At 46.1% G+C, this 25,132-nt stretch overlaps 1 protein-coding gene across 2 annotated transcripts in view; it reads right to left on the bottom strand.

Annotated features, from left to right (window-relative positions):
* KIF5A (kinesin family member 5A) overlaps positions 1–24,852 on the bottom strand; it is a 32,208-nt gene extending 7,356 nt beyond the window's left edge. Inside the window, exons 1-16 of one of the 2 annotated variants that reach the window (XM_079775781.1) lie at positions 24,497–24,852; positions 10,928–11,015; positions 10,761–10,834; positions 10,229–10,333; positions 9,930–9,978; positions 9,459–9,514; positions 9,131–9,218; positions 8,542–8,666; positions 6,776–6,880; positions 6,451–6,599; positions 6,181–6,329; positions 5,843–6,018; positions 2,257–2,325; positions 1,680–1,886; positions 1,224–1,370; positions 301–489 (exon numbers count right to left, since the gene is read on the bottom strand). In XM_079775781.1, the coding sequence (XP_079631907.1) occupies positions 301–489; positions 1,224–1,370; positions 1,680–1,886; positions 2,257–2,325; positions 5,843–6,018; positions 6,181–6,329; positions 6,451–6,599; positions 6,776–6,880; positions 8,542–8,666; positions 9,131–9,218; positions 9,459–9,514; positions 9,930–9,978; positions 10,229–10,333; positions 10,761–10,834; positions 10,928–11,015; positions 24,497–24,625 (1,905 nt within the window). In that variant the 5' untranslated portion in view covers positions 24,626–24,852. The remainder of the gene's footprint in view (positions 1–300; positions 490–1,223; positions 1,371–1,679; positions 1,887–2,256; positions 2,326–5,842; positions 6,019–6,180; positions 6,330–6,450; positions 6,600–6,775; positions 6,881–8,541; positions 8,667–9,130; positions 9,219–9,458; positions 9,515–9,929; positions 9,979–10,228; positions 10,334–10,760; positions 10,835–10,927; positions 11,016–24,496) is intronic. The other variant, XM_079775782.1, reaches the window with a different exon arrangement.
* Between the last annotated feature and the right edge of the window lie 280 nt (positions 24,853–25,132).

Raw genomic sequence — 25,132 nt, 5'->3', positions numbered from 1 at the left:
AACTCCAGCTCTCTCCCCAGGCCTTCTGCTCCTGCTATGCCTTCCATGAGGATGCACAGTCAGGGCCCATGCTTCTAGAGACCCTCTCTTCAGACCCCATCAGCTTAGAGGCCAGTATCCCTGCTGAACCTTCACGTCCCTGGCCCAGACCCGCCCCCGCTACCCCAGCTCTTCTGTCCTTGACTTCAGTTGGCCCTGGGCACCTGACATAAAGGTAGGTGCTAGGAGTTTTATCTCATAACCACAGGGTCACGCTCTTTCTCCCACGGCACCCAAAGGCTCTCAACCTCTGGCACTCACCTGGGAGATGAGGAGCTGGCAGGATGAGAGCTCCCGCCCAGTCACCTCCATCTTGCGATGGCATTCGACCTGGAGGTTCTCCAGCTGCCGGCACCGCTTGACCACAGACTTGACCTCCGATTTGATTTTGCTGATGTAGAGTCGGGCCACGGTGAACTCCTCCTCGATGGCCCCACTGATCTCCACCGGCTGAAGGGGGCACGGGAGGGAAGAGGTGCTTTGCTGCGGAAAACCTCTTATCCATTCCCTCCCACTTTGCTTCTCCCCGCACACACCACATGCAGAGGGACTCAGGTGGGACAGGTATTCTCCGAACAACTCTTAGCAGCTCTCTGTCACCTGGCATTTCACACTAAATCCCTCTACCTGCATTCAAAGATCCAATCCCAGCAGTCACCCTCTTCCATCTTATAAAGCAATATGATTTTCTTTTTCAGTCAAACAGTTCTGCTTGATCACCCATATGGGTCATTGTCCTTGCCACAGATTTGCATACATCATTTCTCACTCTGTGCCCCCATCTCTAACTCCTGCTATAACCACATCTCCATTTCTTCTTCTTCTTCTTCTTCTTCTTCTTCTTCTTCTTCTTCTTCTTCTTCTTCTTCTTCTTTTTTTTTTTTTTTAGAGAGAGACTTTTAATAAGAGTTTATTTGAGCCAAACTGACCACATATGCCAGGGAACGGGTCTCATATGCTGTTCCATTGCTTCTTTACTTAGCACCCTTTAGAGGTATATTTTCAGTTGAGTCTATGCAAGCCTCTACTTGTTTTCCTGGGTCTAGTTTGAGGGCGTGTTTCCTGGATCCGTGGCCCGCCTTTCTCAGTGTCCCTGACAGCCCGGATCCTCCCGTCTTGCATCTCCCACCAATGCCCAGAACAGAAAAGACCTGAACAAAACTGCTGCCTCTTTCTCCACTCACCAGCTTAATCTCGCCGTTGCCCACGATGACACTGAACTCACTCAGGTCCTTCATCAGCCCATTCAGCACCTCAGCAATTCGTTTTCGCTGGTGTCCACTGACTTCCTGTAGCCGCTGCAACTCCGACTCCAGGGACAGCATGGTGGCCTGGGGACAGCCCCTCAGTCATCCCATCGCCATCTTCCCGTTACCCTCCCCAGCCCAGCAGAGGCCTCTCCCTTCATGCATGACCCTGGTGGCTTCTGTGACGAGAACACAGGCCCTGCGGAAGGGCCTGGAAGAGAGCGGGGTCAGGGGGACAAAGTGCGGTGAGCAGCCGTGGGAGGGTCTCACAACACACTGAACACCAGTGCAAAGGTGCAAACACAGTGCGGCCCTGGAGGGCAGCAAGGGTCCCTTTGGATGTAGGGGATGTCCTGAGGCCGGGGAGCTCCCGGACCCCAGTCGGCCACTCACCACCTTCTGAGACAGCTCATCCACCAGAAGCTGGTTCTGCTGGCTCTTTTCCTCCACCTCCTGGGACTTCTGGTCATAGTTGACAGCCAGCTCCTCCAGGGCCTGCAGCACTTCCTTCACCTCATCCTTCGCAGCGTCGTTCTCTGACTGCAGGTGGCTCAGCTCCCGCTGGACCTTCTCGTTGTCTCCTCGGGTGGACACCAGCAGCTTCAAGGGAGAGGGGAGGCATGTGAGGGAGTCTGCTGCCAGTGACCACTTCTGTGACCCCCGCTCTAGGGAAGCTGAGCCCCCCGCCCAGGCATAGCTCTAGGAGAGAGGCAAGGGCCAAAGTAAGAGTCGAGAGGAAGTGGGCTTTAGGCTTCTTAGAAATAGGGCAACAGAATGAAGAAGCACCGAGATGCCACAATTTGAGCTTTAAGCAAAGCCCCAGGTAAGTCCCCAGACCTCCATAGTTTTGGGATGACTAAACCCTAGCAGAATGCCCCTGCTCCCATCTGACTGTAAGAAGGTCCCTTCTATGGCTTCCAGGGACGAACACAACCCCCTCTCCTCTCACATCGTCCCTCCTCCCCATTACCTCTTCCTGGTCCAGCATTTGCTGCTTGAGCTTCTCAATGAGCTGGCTCTGCTGGTTGATCTCATCGTCCTGTTGGAGGCAAGGGGGAAGATGGAGTGAAGGGATGGACTTTTGGGTTTGAGGGAGAGACAGGATCTGAACAAAATCCAGATAGTTTAGGTTTTGAGTTTGAAAAACACACAAAACACCATATCCTAAAAAGACGTCTGAATTTCCTCAGTTTCTTTCCTCAACTCCTGCCCTCACTTTAAATTCCTTTTTTCCTGGGAGTTGGTATAATCTTGACAGTACATAGCAAAAACCTTAAAATATTCCTATCTTTTAACCTAGAAATCCCACTCTATCACTACATTCTATCTAAATCATTCAAAAGCAAAGTCTTAGGCAAAGTTAATCATTATAATAGCAGAACAATACCAAAAAAAAAAAAAAAGTAAAAGCCCTGTAGTAAGTGAATGGTTAAATACATTCTAATACACAGACCATTAGGCAGCCATTTTAAAATACTTTTATGGCCTGGCCAGCGTGGTTCAGTGGTTGAGCATCGACCTATGAACCAGGAGGTCACGGTTCAATTCCCAGTCAGGGCACAGGCCTAGGTTGTGGGCTCGGTCCCAGTGTCGGGCGTGCAGGAGGCAGCTGATCCATGATTCTCTCTCATCATTGATGTCTCTCTCTCTCCCTCTCCCTTCCTCTCTGAAATCAATAAAGATATATTTTTTAAAAAGTTTTATGAAGAACTGTTAACAAAGTAGGAAATTGCTCATGATAGAATACTGAATGAAAAAATCAAATTCAGTTACATATACAGTATATCTCAATTACTAATACATGGTATATGCACAGAAAAAGGCAAAATATTAATAGTGTTATTTCTAAATAGTGGGATGATGGGTGATTTTAATTTCTTTCTATGTATTTGTACTTATCTCCCACATTTTTAATAATGAGCACTTACCCCTATTAAAATCATATAGAGCAGTATAAGCTAATTTTTCTTTTTTTTTTTTTTTTTTGTTAATCCTCACCCAAGCATATTTTTCCATTGATTTTTAGAGAGAATGGAAGGGAGAGGGAGAGACAGAGAAACATTGATGTGAGAGAGACACATCAATTAGTTGCCTTCTGCACACACCCTGACCAGGGCTGGAGGAACCAACAACCAAGGTATGTGCCCTTGACCGTAATCGAACCCGGGACCCTGCAGTCCTGGGCCAACACTCTATCCACTGAGCCAAACCGTCTAGGGCAGTGGTCGGCAAACTCATTAGTCAACAGAGCCAAATATCAACAGTACAACGATTGAAATTTCTTTTGAGAGCCAAATTTTTTAAACTTAAACTATATAGGTAGGTACATTGTTATTAACTTAACTAGAGGCCCAGTGCATGAAATTCGTGCGCGGAGGGGGGGTTGTCCCTCAGCCCAGCCTGTACCCTATCCAATCTGGGACCCCTGGAGGGATGTCCGACTGCCCGTTTAGGGCCTAAACGGGCAGTTGGACATCCCTCTCACAATCCAGGACTGCTGGCTCCCAACTGCTTGCCTGCCTGCCTTCCTGATTGCCCCTAACCGCTTCTGCCTGCCAGCCTGATCACCCCCTAACCACTCTGCTGCCAGCCTGGTTGCCCCCAACTTCCCTCCTCTGCCGGCCTGGTTACCCCTAACTGCCCTCTCCTGCAGGGTTGATCACCTCCAACTGCCCTCCCTTGCAGGCAGGGTGCCTACCAACTGCCCTCTCCTGCTGGCCATCTTGTGGTGGCCATCTTGTATCCACATGGGGGCAGGATCTTTGACCACATGGGGGCAACTATATTGTGTGTTGCAGTGATGATCAATCTGCATATTACTCTTTTATTAGATAGGATAGAGGCCTGGTACAGGGGTGGGGGCCAGCTGGTTTGCCCTGAAGGGTGTCCCTGATCAGGGTGGGGTTCCCTTGGGACGTGGGGCGGCCTGAGCAAGGGGCCTGTGGTGGTTTGCAGGCCAGCCACACCCCCTGGCAACCCAAGCGGAGGCCCTGGTATCTGGAATTTATTTTCCTTCTACAATTGAAACTTTGTAGCCTGGAGTGGAGCCAAGCCTGGCGCTCCCTCCATGGCTGGCAGCCATTTCTGTTGGGGTTATAATTGAAACTTTGTAGCCTTAAATGGAGGCCTGGGCCTGGCCAGGGTGTGTGGAAAGCTTTGCTTCCCCTGTTGCCAGGGGCAACCCTGGCCTGCTCTCTCAAGCTCAATTCTGCCACCATTTCTGTTTGAATTTGTTTACCTTCTATAATTGAAACTTTGTAGCTTGAGTGGAGGCTTAGGCCTGGCAAGGGCAGGCAGAAAGCTTGGCTTATCTCTGTTACCTAGGAAACCTTGCTTTCTGTGGCTATAGCCATCTTGGTTGGGTTAATTTGCATACTCACTCTGATTGGATGGTGGGCGTGGCTTGTGGGTGTGTCGGGAGTATGGTCAATTTGCATATTTGTCTATTATTAGGTAGGATTAGGGTACTCCTTCAATCGCACTGTACATGTGCACCCGCAAGTGGTATTTTGTGGAAGAGCCACACTCAAGGGGCCAAAGAGCCGCGGTTTGCCGACCACTGGTCTAGGGCATAATTTTTTTAAAATATATATTTTATTATTGCCGAAACCAGTTTGGCCCAGTGGATAGAGCGTCGGCCTGCGGACTGAAAGGTCCCAGGTTCGATTCTGGTCAAGGGCATGTACCTTGGTTGCGGGCACATCCCCAGTAGGGGGTGTGCAGGAGGCAGCTGATCGATGTTTCTCTCTCATCGATGTTTCTAACTCTCTATCCCTCTCCCTTCCTCTCTGTAAAAAATCAATAAAATATATTAAAAAAAAAAAATATATATATATATATATATATATATATATATATATATATATATACATACTAGAGGCCCAATGCATGAAATTCGTGCAGCGGGGAGGGGTCCCTCAGCCGGGCTTGTGCTCTCTTGCAATCCGGGACCCCTTGTTCCTTACCGCCCTCCTGCTCACTGCTTACCGCTTGGCTCGCAGCTCCTTAGCGCTGCTGTGGAGGCCAAGAGGCTCCCACCACCCACTGCTGTGCTCACCAGCCGTGAGCCGGGCTTCTGGCTGAGCAGCGCTCCTGCTGTGGGAGCGCACTGACCACCAGGGGGCAGTTCCTGCATTGAGCGTCTGCCCCCTGGTGGTCAGTGCGCACCACAGCGACCAGTCGTTCTGGTCGACCGCGGTAACGGTCGCTTAGGCTTTTATTATATAGATATATATTTTATTGATATTAAATCAATAAAATATATTTTAAAATATATATATATATTTTATTGATATTTTACAGAGAGGAAGGGAGAGGGATAGAGAGTTAGAAACATCAATGCGAGAGAAACATCGATCAGCTGCCTCCTGCACACCCCCTACTGGGGATGTGCCCGCAACCAAGGTACATGCCCTTGACCAGAATCGAACCTGGGACCTTTCAGTCCGCAGGCCGACGCTCTATCCACTGGGCCAAACCGGTTAGGGCATAATTTTTTAACCCCTCACTTCTCCTTCCACTGGGCTCATCTCTGTGCCCTGCCCGATTGTCCTCACCTTGTCATCCAGCTGCTTGTAGAGGCGGCGGATCTCCTCCTCGTATTTCTGCCGCTCCTCAGGCGCGATGCGCACCACGATGGAGGAGTTGTCATTCAGAGGGGTCTCCTCACAGATCTCTGCTCCCAGGACAGCATCCTCACCAGCCAGACGCTCTGTCTCAGGCACATTCTCTCCTGGCAAAGGGGCAGAGCAAAGTGAGGGGTGGGAGAAGGGAAAGCTGCATCCACCTGCCCTTCCTCCCTCACTGCTCAGCACCACCCCAGACAGGGCTCTCTGGCTCCCTCAGCCCCCTCCTCCTCCCACCACCTCTCCTGCCCACAGAGCTCCTCTCTAACCATTGCGCCAACGGCTCAGCTCAGCCTCCAGCTTTGCAATCGTCTCCTTCTGAGCCTTTGTCTTCTCCTTCTCCTTCTCATACTTCTTCTTCCACTGCTCAGCAGTCAACTCCAGATTCACTGAGGCGGTGTTCTTAATGGTCTTTGCCCTGGGTGAGGAGAGGGTATCAAGGTGAGGCGATCTCCCTTACGGCTTGCCTGAGGCTGGCCTGATGCTGGAGAGCGAGAGCGGCGGGGGCTGGGCAGGGAGCTGGGGACCCTGCCACTGACCGCTGCCCAAACATCAGGGTGGACTTGGTCTCCGCATCGTTGTAGCTGGACGGCGAGCAACAGATGAACATAGTTGTCCGGCAGTTTCCTCCCAGCGAGTCCTGGAGGATCCGTGTCATTTTGCTGTCGCGATATGGAACGTAGCTTTTCTGGGGGAGGAGGGAGATGTGAATGAGAAAAATAAACTTAACAGGGGAATCGGAAAGCAGAGTGGTGGACCAGGGATCGTGCAATCCATGAATAAGGGGCACAGTTAAAGGGCAGCATTAGGGGAAGGTGGGAGATGAGGGGGAACTTGAGGGTGAGGAGACCTGAGGACACTCACAGTGCCCTCGGCCAGAGCAGAGATCACGTTCCCCAGAGCTGACAGGGACTTGTTGATATTCTTTGCCTCATCCAGCACGGCTCCCTCTGCTCCAGTCTTGCTGACCTATCAGGGCAGGAAGGGACAAGTGTGTCATGAGCCACTGCAAAGGGAGAGGGCTCTCGCCACCTCCTTTCCATGGGGGGGGGGGGGCTCAGCCCAAAGAGGGGAGATGACATGGAAAAAGGACAGAGGACAGAGAAGGCCCTTCCTCTATGCCTCTAAATTCTTTTGCTAAAGACCACCCCCTCCCACCTACATGTTATACATATTATATGATCCCACTTATGTGAAATGTCCAGGAAAGGCAAACCCATCAAGAAGAAAGTAGCCCTAGCCGGTTTGGCTCAGTGGATAGAGCTTTGGCCTGTGGACTCAAGGACTGTGGGTTCGATTCCAGTCAAGGGCACATGCCCGGGTTGCAGGCTCGATCCCCAGTAGGGGGTGTGCAGGAGGCAGCCAATCAATGATTCTCTCTCGTCATTGATGTTTCTATCTCTCTCTCCCTTTCCTTTCCTCTCTGATTTCAATAAAAATACATTTTAAAAAAAGAAGAAGAAGAAAGTAGATTATCCCTATGAAGAATTGAGGGTTATTGGCATAGTCAAGAAATGTATGCCCACCTCATCTTAATTTTCCCTATATTCTAAAGAAATTTTAGATTGTTGCTCTGTACACCCCAAAGTCTAGGAGCATTAAGATATGTCAGTCATAAAACCTGAGACATCAGATCTGAATACCAGCACCTATTAATTTTGGCGTTTTCAGGTAAGAATGTACATTTACTGGATATTGGTAACTCTTGAAAAAAAGTCTTCAAGTTTTAGTTTTTTATAGGGGGCATTCCTTAACATCTGTGTAGACTATTGAAACTTAGTCTGAAGCACAACTGTGCTAAAATTAGTTTTATGACCATACCCCTGACCACATGGAAACTCACCTATAAGCCCATGCATTAAGAAAGTTACACACTTTATTCCAAACAAATATTGGTTTGTCTGGTATGTTTAGAGTCTTACTCTGTTGAAGTGATTCTCAGTTAAACATTAAGTCTGTTATAACTTTGATAAGTATTTCCACTTTTGTTATTTATTAGTGGTATATTTGTGTGTGTGTGTATGTGTGTGTGTGTGTGTGTGTGTGTGTGTGTGTGTGTGTGTGAAGTGTCAAATCTTGTGACCATTTAAAAAATAAAATACCATTGTAATTTAAAGTGGGGTGGGGGCGGGAGAAGAAGAAGAAAGTAGATTAGTAGTTGCCAGGGGACCGGGGAGGGGATTATTAATGGGTGATGAAAATGTTCTGGCCCTAGCTGGTCTGGCTCAGTGGATAGAGCATTGGCCCGTGGACTGAAGGGTCCCAGGTTCAATCTGATCAAGGGCACATGCCTGGGTTGCAGGCTCGACCCCCAGTAGGGGATGTCCAGGAGGCAGCCAATCAATGATTCTCCCTCATCATTGATGTTTCTATCTCTCTCTCCCTCTCCCTTCTTCTCTAAAATCAATTTAAAAGTTATTTTTTAAAAAAGAGAAAATGTTCTGGAATTTGGGGTGACGGTTGCAGAACTTTGCAGACATCCTAAAAACCACTCAATTACACACTTTTAAATGAACTTTATGGAATATGAATTATGTCTCAATTTTTTAAAAGTTAGTTTGATTTTAAGAAAAGGACACCTCCCCCCAAGGCTTTCTTCCCTCCCCACCTGACCCCCACAAGACCCTAACCTTCTCACTGCCAGCCAGGTCCACCAGGTACAGCTTCCCACTGAGCTTCTGCTCAGTCTCCATGTTCTCCTGCTTGATGTTGATAAGGAAGATGCTGTGGCTGCGAGAGCTGTGCTCGTTCATGTCTGCAGGAGGAAGGGAGAAACAGTCCTGGTACAAACCCCTGTGGACTGAAGCCCTCAGCCGGGCTTCGCCTGACCTCTACCCCTACCAACCAAGAGAGAGGGTCCCACCACTATATTTCCCAGGCAGCAGGGTCACATAAAAAGGGTCCCTCTTTGCCCAGCCGATGTGGCTCAATGGTTGAGCATCAACCTATGAACCAGGAGGTCATGGTTCGATTCCTGGTCAGGGCACATGCTTGATTCCCAGTGTGGGGTGTGCAGAAGGCAGCCAATTGATGATTCTCTCTCATCATTGATGTTTCTCTCTCTCCCTCTCCCTTCTCTGAAGTCAATTAAAATTTTTTAAAGGGTCCCTTTTTCTCTGGAGGTCACTTTTCCCTTGCTTTCTCACAAGTCCCTCAATCCCCACAGGCACAGAGGGGAGGCGGACCCCAGAGTCAAAAGCCCCTTGTATCCCCACTCACTGGTGACAGCCACATGACGATTCGATTTCCCCTCGTCAATCACATCTAAAATCTCCTCTGGGCTGGACACAAAGCGTTCGGTACAACCCTGCAGGGGGCAAATGGATAATAACCCATAAACTTGGATCTGCAAATTAAATGACCTGCACTTTGACAAAATAACCTTTCTAGAGAATGACTTTTCCAAGCCCCCAGACGCTCCCTGGGCCCTTGGCACATCTCACCCCTCCAGGAGACCCACCCTCCAACTTCTGGGTCACTGGTCTATCCTACTTCCATCCCACACTTGGAATACTTCGGCCCCACTGGTGCCCTTTCCCCCTCTCACCTTGACAAACGGCACCCGGTTCTTGTCCTCATGCACAGACAGGTTTGTCTTAGTCACTGAATCAAGACAGTACAGGTGAGCAAGGCCAGCACTTCCACTGCCCCCCACCCGCTGCAGCCTGTAGTCCACTCAGATGGTGGTTTCTTCTATGTGCAAAGGGAGCAAGACTCCCTGTGAAGCCTAAACTCCCTGCACAAACTGAAGACTCGGTTTCTCCAGGATTCCAGCCCCAGGGGTCCAGCTCGTCTCAGACTATTTGTATGCAGGCCTGGGCATCTGAGCTCATCCTTTGACCCTTTTAGTTTTTGGAAATCTTGGTGAGTGGAGTCAAGGGACACAGGTATGGATGTGCGTGCCTTGTGTGCCCTCTGCATCTTGACAAACAGTACCTAACCCCAAGAGCAATGTGATCTTTCTTTTCCTTGCCCTTCTCACACCCAACGCCATCCACTGGGGTTAAACACCACTCACCATCCAGAAGGTCGCGAATTTTGTCCAGGTAAATCTCAAAGTAAGAAACCTGGTTAGGGAGAAAGGAGGAGTATGAGGTGTCACAGTGCAGGTAATTTTAACTTGCAGGTAATTTAAATGTGACCTGCTCCAACAATAGTAGTGGGAAGAAAAGAGCAGAAGAAAATATCTTAGGGGAGAAGAACTGAGGTAACCAGAAGAGAGAGTAAGTTGGGGTGCCCAGGATCTCAGTGAGCTCATACTAGATCTTCCCCTCCCAGTCCCCATCTGAAGATGCCCAGAGGTCATGCCCTGATCACCTTGATGTGGAACTCAAGGTTCTCATCCATGGAGTAGATGTGGTTGAAGATATCTCGGGCAATTCGAGGAATGATTCCCATCAGCTGGGGGTCGTGCAGCTTTCCCTGGGGAGTAAAGGTATTCTAGAATAAGGTTGGAGCTTAGGAAGAATGAGACAACTCAGAGGTGTGCAGGTGAACACGAAGGTAATAGTTGATAGGAACCATCCTAAGTTAGGAGATGGTCACTGCCATGTCTACCTTTTTGTGGAAGGGGACAGAACTGAACAGCCTTTTGAACTTTCATTGTTGCTGCTTTTTAGATAAAAAAAAAAAAAAAAGAAAACTGGAGTAGTGGAGAGGAGGGTAAACTGTAGCAGGCCGAAGGGATTGCATTGAACTTGCACTAGATCATTGCTCCTCAGTTCATCCTCTAGACTTAGCTACCTCTGGACCAGGCAACCCTTGAGTCCTAGCCCTTCCCACACTAAGATTTCTTTGTCTCCTATTATTATCCCCAGTTCCTCACCCTCCATGGAAATCAGACCCTCACCTCCATAGTATGTGTTTTCCCTGAGGATGTTTGTCCATAAGCAAATATGGTACCATTGTAGCCAGCAAGGACATCTGGAAAAGACGGCAGAGAAAGAGGACTGGTGGAGAGAAGTGGGGTAGGGAATGGGGAGCCTAAACAAATACATTCAAAAATACATCCATTACCTTTGACAATCTGCATGGCACATGCATGATAAACTTGCTCCTGCGTCGTGTTTGGGGGGAACACGCGGTCGAAGACATAGGGCTTCCCCTGGAGTGGAAATAAAAGATGGCAGACTTCAGCAGGCAGTGTGTGAGGGAGAAGAAACACTGAAACCTCACCCATCAGCCTGAGGAGGCACTCGTTCTTCAACCATCCATATGCATGGATGACCATGGCGATGAGGGAAACGAGAGAAAAACAAAATTTAGTATCGACGCCAAGAGTTGTGTCCATGTGGTAGAGGGTGCCATTGAGGAGTGTCACCCAGTGAGACTGTGTGAGGGGACCTCAGTCTGGGTGTCATGATGTAGCGTCCCACTACTTTGGACCCCCTGCCCTGGGAAACCAAGTGGGAAAAGACAACAGGGCATAGGCTATGAAGAGTGCAGACAATTCATTAACATTAAAAATCTACCCGAATTAAAAAATATCTTCCTCAATAGATCTATATGTCCTGATATGGAAAGACTTTTAAAAAGTATTAAGTGAGCCCTAACTGGTTTGGCTCGGTGGATAGAGCGTCGGCCTGTGGACTGAAGGGTCCCAGGTTCGATTCCGGTCAAGGGTATGTGCCTTGGTTGCGGGCACATCCCCAGTGGGAGGTGTGCAGGAGGCAGCTGATCGATGTTTCTAACTCTCTATCCCACTCCCTTCCTCTCTGTAAAATATCAATAGAATATATATTTTTTTAAAAAGTATTAAGTGAAAGATACAAAGTATATATGGAGAGAGAGAGTTCCCTATTGAAATATACATACACTGAGCTGCTAAGATGTTATGGAAACATTAACACAGCTCCCTTAGGATTATATGAAATCATAAATATGGGTCTACCTTTAAGGAATTAGCTTTAAGTAAAGAGAAATTATGAAGCAAGTCACTCAGACCTACAGGTACTTTGCTTAATTCAGGTGACATGTTATACATCATGGTGCTGATAAGAATGCTAAAGATACAAAATATTGTCCAGCCAGTTTGGTTTAGTGGATAGAGTGTTGGCCTGCAGACTGAAGGGTCCCGGGTTTGATTCTGGTCTGCTGGAGGCTAAGACCAACAAGAAGTTAGCATAATTATGCAAGAAGTCCGCTGGAAGGCAATCCTCTAACCTGATAATCCTTTTATTGTTTTTTAACTTTACCATTGATATGCCTGTTTGCATTCCTAAAGGGCAAATGTGTATCCAACTAAATAAAAGATGTTGGGTCCGGGGTTTCAGAGAGCCTCTCTGCTAGAGAGTAAGGTCTCCGCCTGGCTCCCGGATGCCTTCGAAATTTATATTTCTTGTCTAGTGTATCCGTTTGTATGCAGCCCCTTCTCCAGATCCTGAATCCTCGCTGCAAAAGGGTGCGGCATTCACACTGGTCAAGACACGTACCTTGGTTGCAGGTTCCCTGGCCCTAGTCGGGGTACATGCAGGAGGCAACTAATCGATGCGTCTCTCTCACATCGATGTTTCTCTTTATCTCTCCCTCTCCCTCCCATTCTCTAAACATCAATGAAAAAATATCTTTGGGTGAGGATTAACAAAACAACAACAACAACAAAAAAAAACCCAAAATATTCACAACCCAAGGAAAAAAACAAAGAATACATTTGATATCTAATAATTATAAAGGGAAAATTTCTGGTAAGATTAAATGAGACTATGCTTGTTCTCCATCACGTGACAATTTTCTCAGTGGTTGATGTCAACCTATGAACCAGGAGGTCACGGTTCGATTCCGAGTCAGGGCACATGCCTGGATTGCAGGCTCAATCCCTAGTGTGGGACATGCAGGAGGCAGCCGATCAATGATTCTTTCTCATCATTGATTTTCTCTCTCTCTCCCTCTCCCTTCCTCTCTGAAATCAATAAAAATATATTTGAAAAAATTTTTCTCAGTCTTATTTTCCTGCCACGCAGTACAAAGCGACTATGACTTAATTGTCAAATTGTTTTACTACAGAGCCCATCTTTACTTAACTGAATTATAAACCTCTAAGTCTATGGACACCAGAGTTTGGGGGACATGTTATATATATATATAACATGTCATATATATATATATATATATATATATATATATATATATATATATATATATATAAAACATGTCCCCCAAACTCTGGTGTATGTATATATATATATATTTTTTTTAATTGATTTCAGAGAGGAAGGAAGAGGGAGAGAGAGATAGAAACATCAATGATGAGAGAGAATCATTGATCAGCTGTCTCCTGCATGCACCCCACTGGGGACTGAGCCCGCAACCAGGCATGTGCCCTTGACCGGAATCGAACCTGGGACCCTTCAGTCCACAGGCCAACGCTCCATCCACTAAGCCAAACCGACTAGGGCTGGGAGACATGTTTTAATAAAACTTGGCTAGAGCTGGAATGTGCATCAACATATATATATATATATATATATATATATATATATATATATATAATTTTTTTCTAGAAGGAATTACACAAAAGTATAAACAGTGGCTTTGGGGAGAGAAGATGAAAGAGAGAAGGCTTTCATTTTTCATTTTGTATCCTGGATTGCTGACATCTTTAAACCATAATTAATATTATATACTAGAGGCCCAGTGCACGAAATTTGTGCATGGGGTGGGGGGAGGTTGTCTTTCAGCCCAGCCTGCACCCTCTCCAACCTGGGACCCCTTGGGGGATGAGCGACTGCTGGTTTAGGCCCGATTCCTGTGGAATCGGGCCTAAACCGGCAGTCGGACATCCCTCTCACAATCCAGGACTGCTGGCTCCTAACCACTCACCTGCCTGCCTGCCTGACTGCCCCTAACCACTCTGCCTGCCAGCCTGATAGTCCCCTAACCACTCCCCTGCCGGCCTGATTGACTCCTAACTGCTCCCCTGCCAGCATGATCGTCCCCAACTGCCTTCCCCTGCGGGGCTGAGGGGACTGGGGGACTGAGGCTGGATGAAGTGGGGCTGAGGGGACTGGGGGACTCCGGCTGGATGAGGCTGGATGCTGCAGGGACTGGGTGAGGTGGGGCTGAGGAGACTGGGGGACTCCGGCTGGATAAGGCATGTGGTGCTTGCCACCCCCCGGCAGGGCTGAGGGGACTGGGGACTCTGGCTGGGTGAGGTAGGGCTGAGGGGACTGGGGGACTGAGGCTGGATGAGGCAGGGCTGAGGGGACTGGGCGCCACCATCTTGTGAGGGTGTTATGGTCAATTAGCATATTCCCTCTTTATTAGATAGGATTTTTAATTAATGTCAAAGAGGGTGAGACAATAGTGCATTATTTGGTTTTCTTCTTGTTACTTCTGTACATAAAAGAAAACTAATAAATATTATTATTTTTTTAAGTATATATATTTTATTGATTTTTTACAGAGAGGAAGGGAGAGGGATAGAGAGTTAGAAACATCGATGAAAGAGAAACATCGATCAGCTGCCTCCTGCACACTTCCTACTGGGGATGTGCCTGCAACCAATGTACATGCCCTTGACCGGAATCGAACCCGGGACCCTTCAGTCCACAGGCCAATGCTCTATCCACTGAGCCAAACCAGTTAGGGCATAAATATTATTTTTAATATTAAAAATATTTATCTTTCATAATAAAAAAATAAAAAATAATAATTGAAAGATTTGAAAAATATGGCTTATAATAAAAATCTACCTGAAATATTTATCTGGTCTCTCTGTGGTGAAAGCCTATGAAGCCCCAAAACAGAATCCACCAAGAGGAAGAAGTTGGGAAGGCACTCTCTACAATAAAGGGAAAGCTGTAAACTGATAGAGCCTTTCTGGAGGACAATTCTATTAAATATTTAAATGTCCGTTCTGTGTGTACCAATTTGTATCAACAATTGCACTGCTAGGAATTCATTTTACAACACTTGCTTAAGCACTGAAAGATGTTCATTGAAGAGATGTGTATTAAAGAAAAACTAGAAACAATTTAAACATCCATCAAAACGTTGGTTCTGAGACCTCTATATTCTACCCCCATTAAAATAAGCCAGATTGGAAAAAAAATAGTACGCCAGGTTGGTTCACGTATATTATATATCGAAGATCGATTGTTAAGTGAAAAAAATAAAAACAATGTATATAATGTGATTATATTTTTCAGGAGTATGGATAGAATAACCTCAGGAAAAAGATATGGAAGACTATATACAGAACTGTTAATGGTGGTTACCAGTGGAGAACAGAATGACAGGAGCATATACTTAACTACATTTTTTCTGTGATATCTAAATGTTTTACAATGACAACATATCGCTTTTATTTTATTCTTTTATTCTTTTTTTATTATTGATTTTAGAGAGAGGGAGAGAGAGAGAAACATTGATGGGCTGCCTCCCACACACGCCCTGACTGGGGACTGAACCTGCAACCTGGCTATGTGCCCTGACTGGGAATCAAACCAGCCACCTTTTGGTGTATGGGACAATGCTCCAACTAAGTCACACTGGCCAGAGCCAACATAATGCTTTTAAATTTAAAAAATAAAACATAGATGATGTTATAAACTATGTAATGATATGGCAAGGTATAATAAGCAAAAAATGTGGTTTTTAAAATAGTATCAGTCTAAAAAAAAGTATGTAAAGGATGATTCTATTTCTGTTTTTAAAAAGTATATTTTTTTATACCTTGCATAGAAAAAAAACATGTTAATAGTGATTTTCCTTGCAGAGTGAGATTTTAGGAGTTTTTTATTATTTTGGATTTAGATTTAAAATGTTTCTAGAATAAAAACCCCATAATTTTAAATAAGAAAAATTTAAGTTTTTAAAACAAAGACATTAATATTCTTACTAGATAAAGAGCTCTCATAAGTTAGAAACAAAAACACAAAACTAAACATAAAAAATGAGCAAGAGGTACATCTACACAATGGAATACTATGCTGTGGTAAAAAAAGAAGGAATTCCTACCATTTGCAACAGCATGGATGGAACTGTAGAGCATTATGCTAAGTGAAATAAGCCAGTCAGAGAAAGATAAATATCACATGATCTCACTCATCTATGGAATATAATGAACAACATAAACTGATGAACAAAAACAGATCCAGAGACAGAGAAGCATCGATCAGACTGTCAAACCTCAGAGGGAAGGTAGGGGAGGGTGGGGATCAACCAAAGGACTTGTATGCATGCATATAAGCCTAACAAATGGACACAGACAACAGGGGGGAGGGCATGAGTGTGTGTGTGTGTGTGTGTGTGGGGGGGGGTTGATGGATAATGGGACAATGATATGTAATACCTTAATCAATAAAGTAATTTTTTAAAAATGAGCAAGAGCTAGCTATTAACAACAGAAAAAAAAAATACAAGTGTTCAATAAAGATGTTCAACATTTTTTAAAAAAAAAAAGGAAACTGCCGAAACCGGTTTGGCTCAGTGGATAGAGCGTCGGCCTGCGGACTCAAGGGTCCCAGGTTCAATTCTGGTCAAGGGCATGTACCTTGGTTGCGGGCACATCCCCAGTAGAGGGTGTGCAAGAGGCAGCTGATAGATGTTTCTCTCTCATCGATGTTTCTAACTCTCTATCCCTCTCTCTTCCTCTCTGTAAAAAATCAATAAAATATATTTTTAAAAAATAAAAATAAAGGAAACTAACAGGAACATCACTTTTTACCTATCAAATTAGAAAACAAAAACTTGATTGTAATACCCAGTGTAGATGAAGGTTCAAGGAAGTATAATTTCCTTGAAATGAGCACCTCATTATTTTCTGATACAACTTTTATGGGTGCAATTCAGAAATACATAATCAAACCTTGAATTGTATGTAGCCATTGACCCAGATATATTTGTAGCAAATATTTACTTACAAGAGTGTTTATTGTCACACTGCTTATAATAACCAGAAATTGAAAACAACTCAAATAGTAACATTTAGGGGACTGGTTTACGTAAGAAATTGATTGAATTATGGCATGTACATATATTTTATTCCTTGCTGCTATGTAAAATGATGTCATAATAGATCAATAAATCTCAAAAATGTGTTGAGTGAAAGAACTCAAACACAAAGAGCACATACTATATTATTCCCTTTGTATGAAATTCAAGAATGGACAAAACTTATCAGTAGTGATAGAAGTCAACATAGCGGTTGCTTGGGGTGATAGTGATAGGAAGAGGGCACGAGGGAACTTTTCAGGGGTGACAGAAATGCTCTAGATCTCAATTTGGGTAATGGTTACATGAGTGTCAAAATATGTTATAAAATTCATCCAGCTGTTTGCATAAGACATGTGTACTCACTATATAGAAATTATACCTCAGTAAGTGCTATCATGAAATATAACATCATAAAATAAAGTTATAATGGCTCTTAAAATATGAATTAATGCACAGCCTAATTGTTAGTAAGAGAAATGCATATTAAGATTATGAAATACCATTTTAACCTATCAAAGTGGTCAAAACAAAATAGTTTGATGATACACTGCATTGGTGAGGGCATATATAAATTGGGGCCAGCTCTATGAAAGGCAATTTGGAACTAGCTGTTATGACCTTATGACCTCCACTTCTAAAAATTTATTCTACATATGCAAAGTCATATATACAAGGTCATCTAACTGTTTGTAATAGCAAATACTAGGCTCAGTATTAGATTTGGCTCAGTGTATAGAGTGTCAGCCTGTGGACTCAAGGGTCCCAGGTTCGATTCCAGTCAAAGGCACATGCCCGGGTTGTGGGCTTGGTCCCCAGTAGCGGGGATGCAGGAGGCGGCCAGTCAATGATTCCCTCTCATCATTGATGTTTCTATCTCTCTCTTCCTCTCCCTTCCTCTCTGAAATCAATAAAAATATATTTAAAAAAACAGCAAATACTAGGATAACCCATAATTTATTTAACCAGGTTCCTATTGATGGACCTGGTTAAATAAATTATGGCATATCCCTACAACAAATTATACAGTTGTTAAAAAGTTGTTTAAAAGAATGACATAGATCTGTATGTGCTGATATAAAAGAATCTCTCAGACTCATTGTTAAGAAAAAAAATCAAAGAACAGTATGTATAGTATATGTATTTGCTTGTAAATATATAGTATGCTTTTAGAAGGATCCACAAGAAACTGGTAATAAGGTTGCCTTCTGAAAGGGGAACTGGGTAGCTAGGAGAGAGATAGGAAGGTTTACTTCTCATTGTATACCTTCTTATATTATTTGAATTTTGTCACATGTGCATGTGAGACTTATTGAAAAATTAAACATTTCAAAAAATAAAATTACGTAAAATATTTGATGATAAAATAGCCATGATATTTTGTGAAAAAATAGGTTATAAAACAATATTTAGGTTATGATACACTAATTAAAATATATGTATATATGCAGAAAAAACTAAAAACAAATATATAAAATTGTTAACAGTGTTTTTTTGGGGGGGCTGGGGGACTTTTGACTGATGTTTAGTCTTTTCTATGTGCTTTTCTTTGATTTTAACTTTGTCAACAACCAAAATATATTAATGTGTAATCAGATTATGTTTGATATTATTAAAGAAAAGTCTACCTTGATTCTTTCTTTAAGATGTGAGTGAGTTTATGGGTTATTCGTAGGACTTTTTTGAATTTTCCATCCTTTTTATCTGTACAGTTTGTCATTACACTTCATTACAAAGAATAAAATCTTTAATACATAGAATAAAATCATAGTGTTACAACAAACAAATTTAAAGTGGCATTGATGCCTCTCCTCCTCAGTGGTACTATCTTTCTTTCTTTATTATTTAATTGAACCTAGATTCCTGAATTGTAATATAACTGAATGTTTCTTCCATCCATTGGCCAAGAAACAGAAATAAACAAGCCATGTTTATTTCAGACCAACGACTCTCACCTCTTCTCCACCAATGATGTCTAGTCATGCCTCTTGAAGCCAGGCATGCAGCCAAAAGGGCTTAAGTATAATTCTCAAGCCCACCCCCCCCCCCACACAGACTCATTCTCATATTCTCTCTAACACTCCCAGTTAAAGAATTCAAAAGGGTGCTGCAGGAGCATTAAAACGGAGGGCGCTCTCCAAGTGCTGAAGGCATTTATTGCCCGAGGAACCCCTTTCCCTCAGCATAGGCTAGGAAGAAGGAAGAGACCAGAGAGGGAGGAAGAGTGGCATTCTTAGTATTGTGAGGATAAAATGTATCCAAGAGCTAGAAATGGTGCACTTTGTAACCTCATGAGCAGGGAAAGCCACGGATTATAATTCCAGGGTTCTGGGAAGGCCTGTTACCATTTCCCTTAAATTCCAAGTCTAGCTCTTCATATCTTTATCTTAAGATTTTTATTTCTGTCAAAGTGTAAATTTCTTTTAATTTTCCACTGATTGTACACAGGATAAATTCATTTTGTCAGACCTTTTTAAGAGAATAACTAGACCAGTGGTTTTCTACATTTTCTGCCTTTAGACTACGCATCTCACCATTATTTATATCTTAAAGTAACTGACATCCAATTACTTTGAGTCAGACTATAGTATGTTGTGGGGGGTTTCTCCAGAATTTGGGGAAGTATGTGTTAGCAAAAGCCATTTCTTTTTTAAAAAATATATTTTTATTAATTTCAGAAAGGAAGGGAGAGGGAGAGGGAAATAGAAACATCAATGATGAGAGAGAATCATTGATCAGCTGCCTCCTGCATGCCCCCTACTGGGGATTGAGTCCACAACCCAGGTATGTGCACTGACTGGAAATTGAACCGTGACCTCCTAGATCATAGGTCAACGTTCAACCACTGAGCCACACAGGCCGAGCTAGCAAAAGCCATTTCTGATGCCCCCTCCCAGGCCTCTGCCCAGACCACTCCGAAGCCTGGACTACCACATTGATTGAGAGTTTCTTGAACACAGGGATTCCTTCTAAATTCCATCAGATACAATCCTTGGCCCATAGGATGGTCTTCATAAATATTCATTAAAATGATATTGATAGCCCTACCCAGTTTGGCTCAGTGTATAGAGCATTAGCCTGCGGACTGAAGGGTCCCAGGTTCGATTCTGGTCAAGGGCACATGCCCAAGTTGTGGGTTCGATCCCCAGTGGGGGACGTGCAGGAGGCAGCTGATCAATGATTCTCTCTCCCTTTTTAAAAATATATATTTTATTGATTTTTACAGAGAAGAAGGGAGAGGGATAGAGAGTTAGAAACATCCATGAGAGAGAAACATTGATCACTGCCTCCTGCACACTCCCTACTGGGGATGTGCCCACAACCAAGGTACATGCCCTTGACCGGATCGAACCTGGGACCCTTCAGTCTTCAGGCCAATGCTCTATCCACTGAGCCAAATTGGCTAGGGCCAATGATTCTCTTATCATTGATGTTTCTATCTCTCTCTCCCTCTCCCTTCCTCTCTGAAATCAATAAAAATATATTTTAAAAAAATGATACTGATAGAGGAAGAGCAAGAAGATACTATGGACCTGGATGTTTGGAGAAACAATCAGTAAGAGGGGAAAATGTTAACCACTTCCTAATTGTGTCATAGGCTAGCTTGTGGGGAGATGGCATATAAAAAATAATAATAACATCTAACTCTTATCAGGAGTTTATTATGTACCTGTCACTGTGCTAAGCAGTTTATATGCATTATCTCATTTAATGCTCACAGCAATCCTAGGAGGTAGATACTATTTTTATTTCATTTTATAGATGCAGAAACTGAAGTTCAGAGAGGTAGGTAGCTTGCCCACAATCACACAGCGGAGAAATGGTAGAGCCTGGTTTCAAACCCAAATAATCTGATTCCAGACTCACACTGCCAAAGGGATCTAAGAACTGAAGTACTAACACTGTGTCAGATCCTTATCATGGCTTTTCCTTCCCCCTTCCCCATATATCCCCGCCCCCAATTTGGATATTTCTCCTAATGTTTCCAGACAGAACTAAAGCTTTTTGTCACTGTGTTTTTCCAACCTCAACCGAATTTTCAGAATTATGCAATTATCCCACCCATCCTCTCCGAGGAGACTCCCTCACCCTCTCCCCGCCAGGTAATCCAAGACCCCACAAGCTGGTACAATGTCAGAGAGGGGAAGACTTGATAAATTAGGAACACTCCGGGAGACCCTGCTCCTTGGAGGAGTGCCCCTGAGACCCACAAGGGCTCGCACAGACAGCAGTCTAAGCACTCCCCACAGCCTCTCCGGAGAGCCTCTCTTCAGCCTCGAAGCCCAGGACTTTCCGCTGTCCTTTAACCCCACTCCAAGCCTCCTTGTTGTCTCCTTGTCCATTTGTGTCTCCCAGCACCTTTCAGTAGTTTTCCATTATGTGTATTGACTAAAACTGATGGGAAGGCCTACAGTCAGGGTCCAAAGATGACCAACCTTTCAACCCTCAGTAAAACGCTTAATAGAGGCTGAACTTCCCAGCACCAGGCCTGATTTCCATGGTGACACCCCTGGGGATTGTTGCCATGGTAATGCTGGAGAGACATGGGCCACAGTGAACATTACCTCCCCTCTCCATTTTCCTTTATGAGACTCCCCCCAAAGCTAAGGGGAGACCGGCCTGCGCCCCCTCTTCAAATAACAAAGGAATCCCCGGCCACCCCAAACAATAAAGACTGCTCTAATAATCCTGCAGGTCCCAACTTAGCTTTTCCAAATGAGGTACTTGATGGTTCTGGGGGTTTTCCTCCTTAAGAACCTACTTAACTACCTGAGAGAGGTAGCAGGTAACGGATACTTGAAGGAAGGAGGGAAGAAAGGAGGGTTTGAGGGAAGGAGGGAGGGAAGGAAGGATTCAGGGAGGGAGGGAGGGAAAAAGAAGAGCGAGAGAAAGAAAGCGTGTGTGTGTGTGTGTGTGTGTGTGTGTGTGTGTGTGTGTGTGTGTGTGTGTTCTTTATTGTCACCCTTCCCACATCTGGTATAAATGTAGCTGCACAGAAAAGCAGGCCCTGGGACACTGACCACCAAGACCAAAAAAGAGACACTTAACTGGTTCTGGTGAAAAAGTCACATTGGGTTCTGAGTGACATACAGAGCAGAACAAGGTACACAGCACACACAGTGACCCAGACACCCTTCTACTGTGACTCAGGCCACTAACTTTGGCTAAGCCCTGTGCCCCAGATTCCTGGGACTAGTCAGGGGACTGAGGGAGGGATAAGGCTCACAGAGCTGCCCCTCCAGCTTATTCTTCTGCCCTTTGCCACGCAGACAAAACCCACAAAAATGAGAGTCTGAAGCCCAGAGCCAGCGCCGTGCTGCAGAGGCAGAGCTGAGAGCTGTTAGAGAAAGGAACAGGGGCTGGGTGTGGACAGATCACTCTCTCCCACTTTCACTCTTCCCTCATCTTCCCAGACACCTCGAAGCAGTTCCCTTCATTAATTCCTCAGAGCTTCTCACACCCTGGGCCCCTGAGGAGATCCTCAAGGGTCTCCTCAAAAACGACTTCTCCCTCAGCCTCCTGAATGACAAGTGAATAGTAAGGCTGGGAAGACAAGCTCCAAGGATGCTGCCTGAGACAAAATGGCCCCCCATAAGCCTTTATCTTGGAGTGAGAGAGTGACAGGAAGGGCTAAGGGAAGATACAGAGTGAGACGAAGGTACAGCCCTGCATGTATCAGGCAGGACAGACAAGGAAGGACCTGCGATGTGGCTAAGCTAGACTCTGAACTGGCAGGGGGCCCTCCTGGGCCTCTCGTCTCTCTTCCTTCCCCACCTTCCACCGTGTCTCTCCTGTTCAGCTGCGTGAATTGGACAGATCCACACCACAATTCCTTCTCCCAATATCACCCTCTGCCCCATGCTCACCAAGCCAAGACGAACAGCCCAGAGAGTCTAGAGGAGTTGGTTTAGACTTACCTGAAAAAATCTACAGTAAAGGAAGCGAGGCATAAGAGTAGAAGCCTTTTGTGGATTTGCTCCCCCATAACCAACTCCCTCCTGTTTCTCAGATTTTATATCTCCGAGGGACCTGAAGCCCCAACTCTCATAGCTAATGCCTGCTGTCCAGACTATTCAGAGAGGAGTCCCCCACGGTTGATCCACTGGCCTGTGAGGCCTAAGGACCCTGAGACAGAGATGGGGGCCCTCTCAATGTGGCAAACATCCACATGCATAAGCACACACACGGCACCAGCACCCATTTGAGTTCACAGTGTGGGTGAGAGAGCTCGGTGTGGGGCCAGACTGGGGCCCTTGGGATGGAACATGTCAGCAGCTCTCTTCCTAAGGCCTGTTTACTCTAAGTGCCGTTCTCACTGATTCAGAAGGCCCAGGCGCCCGCCCCTTCTTTCTTTCATTTCTTTAACAAACACGCCTTGTGCCAAGCACTATGCATCAACGATACATAGGAAGTGCTCTTGACCTTGAGGACTGTCCTCATATGTGCCCCTCCCTTCTCAAGGTGGCTGGTTTCCTGGCCCAGCACCCCTCAAGCCCTACTGGACTCCACCCCAATCCTTTCACCCCTTAGCCTGGCAATCCCTGCCAACCTAGGAAAGGAGGGGTAGGTGAGGAGTTCCCTAGACATTCCCTTTGGACCATTACACATAAAGGACCAGAACAGAAATCTGTGGAGGCAACATGCCACAGAGAAAAAGACACGAGCTTTGGAGCCACACATTTAGGTTCACATCCATGAAGTCACAGTGTGACCTTGAGAAAGTCATTCAACTTCTTTGGGCCTCAATTTCCTCATCTGTAAAATGGAAATATTAACGCCAACTTCAGAGTGTGGTTTTGAGGATTAGATAATATATGTAGAGTAACAACCACACAGCAGATATTAGTTCTCCTTCATACGATTTCCTCCATGGGTAGGGGCTGTCATGATGAAGTAGAGGTGGCTTGCTACTTTGTATTGGATCAACAGAAAGGATGAAGAAGCAAATACGTGTTAGGATCTCAGGGTCTGGTTGTTTTTATTTGTTAGGGAGAATTAGGGGGGTTTGAAATCCTCTTCCTACTGTACCTGGGAGGGAAAAGCAGACATTTCCTTAGGATCCCAGAGGCTTCCCCCAAACTAGGTGTGGCATCAATGTGTGTCTTTCTCAGAAAACGCTTCATCAGCCCTGTGCCCTCCCTCCGAGACCAGGCTGCAACTATTTCAGGGGATGATGGAGGACTGGGTCCCAGAGCCCATTCCCCTGTGCATCTCCGCAGAGACCCTGGACTGTCCCTCTCGGATCTCGTCCATCCACTAGTCTTCCCTTCCCTCCCTTCCTGGGAGCTGGGGGTAGAGATATGAGCCAATAACAAAGGGAAGACACGCTTTCTCTACGGGTGAGGGAAAACATCAGAAAAACACAGGACTGGTGGTAAGGGGGTGGGGACGCTGCAGGGGGCAGCCAAGGGGAAGGGGGTGACCCGATCGCGGGGGAATAGCCCCCTCCCACTCTGCAGAGACTTGGCCGCGGGCCTGCCAGGCCACACCCAGCCATCCTGGTGCAGGGGAGAGGAGGGGCTTCGGCGGAAACGATGGAGGATGAACAGCGGAGAGGGGGCACAGAGTGATAGGCAGGGACTAAGGCTCGGCGAGGGGTAGGATGCGACCACCGGCCCCCTCCCCGAAATTCCCTCCTAGAGGGGCACTCACCCCAATAACGACGCTGTCGTCCCCTTGGAAAATGGGGATGAACTTGTCTCCCCGCAGAATCTCGGCCTGGTTCAGGGGCCGAAATCGGCAGAGCACCTTGATGCTGCATTCGTTGTTGGTCTCCGTCATGGTGGTCGCCGGCTGGGGCTGGTGCTCTCCTGGGGCGGCAGAGGAGGTGCGTGCTCCGGAGGAGGGAGCTCAGCGGAGGCCGAGGCGCAGGACAGGTGCTTGGTCTCTGGGGCCGAGAAAGGTCTGGGGGCGCCCGGGTGAAGGCTGGGGAGCAGGGCCGGGGCGCGCTTCCTCTCTCCTGCGGCAGCGGGATGCGGGCGACCTAGGCGTCTGGTCCTCTCCGGGCGGGCGCTCTGCCTCTCCGCCCCTCGCGCTGCAGCGCCGCTCTGCGGGCCTGGGCGGGGCGGCGGCCGAGGAGAGGGGCGGGGCTTCCCTCGCGCGGGGATGTGGGGGCCGCTCCAGGTCCATCACCCAGGTCCATGGCACCTTTCCTCCCCTTTTGCCTCCTCTCCTCACCCCTAACTCTCGAAGATAACCTTGTCCTCACCCCTTCCCTGCCCAAGTTACTCACTGCATCCCACATCCCTAACCTGTCGGTCCCTCCCGCAGACTCCACCCCTCTGAAAG

Source organism: Cnephaeus nilssonii (genome assembly GCF_951640355.1).
Source record: "Cnephaeus nilssonii genome assembly, chromosome: 6".
Classification (NCBI taxonomy): domain Eukaryota; kingdom Metazoa; phylum Chordata; class Mammalia; order Chiroptera; family Vespertilionidae; genus Cnephaeus; species Cnephaeus nilssonii.
Note: the sequence above shows the minus strand (reverse complement) of the source record. Positions and strands in the feature narration are given on the sequence as shown.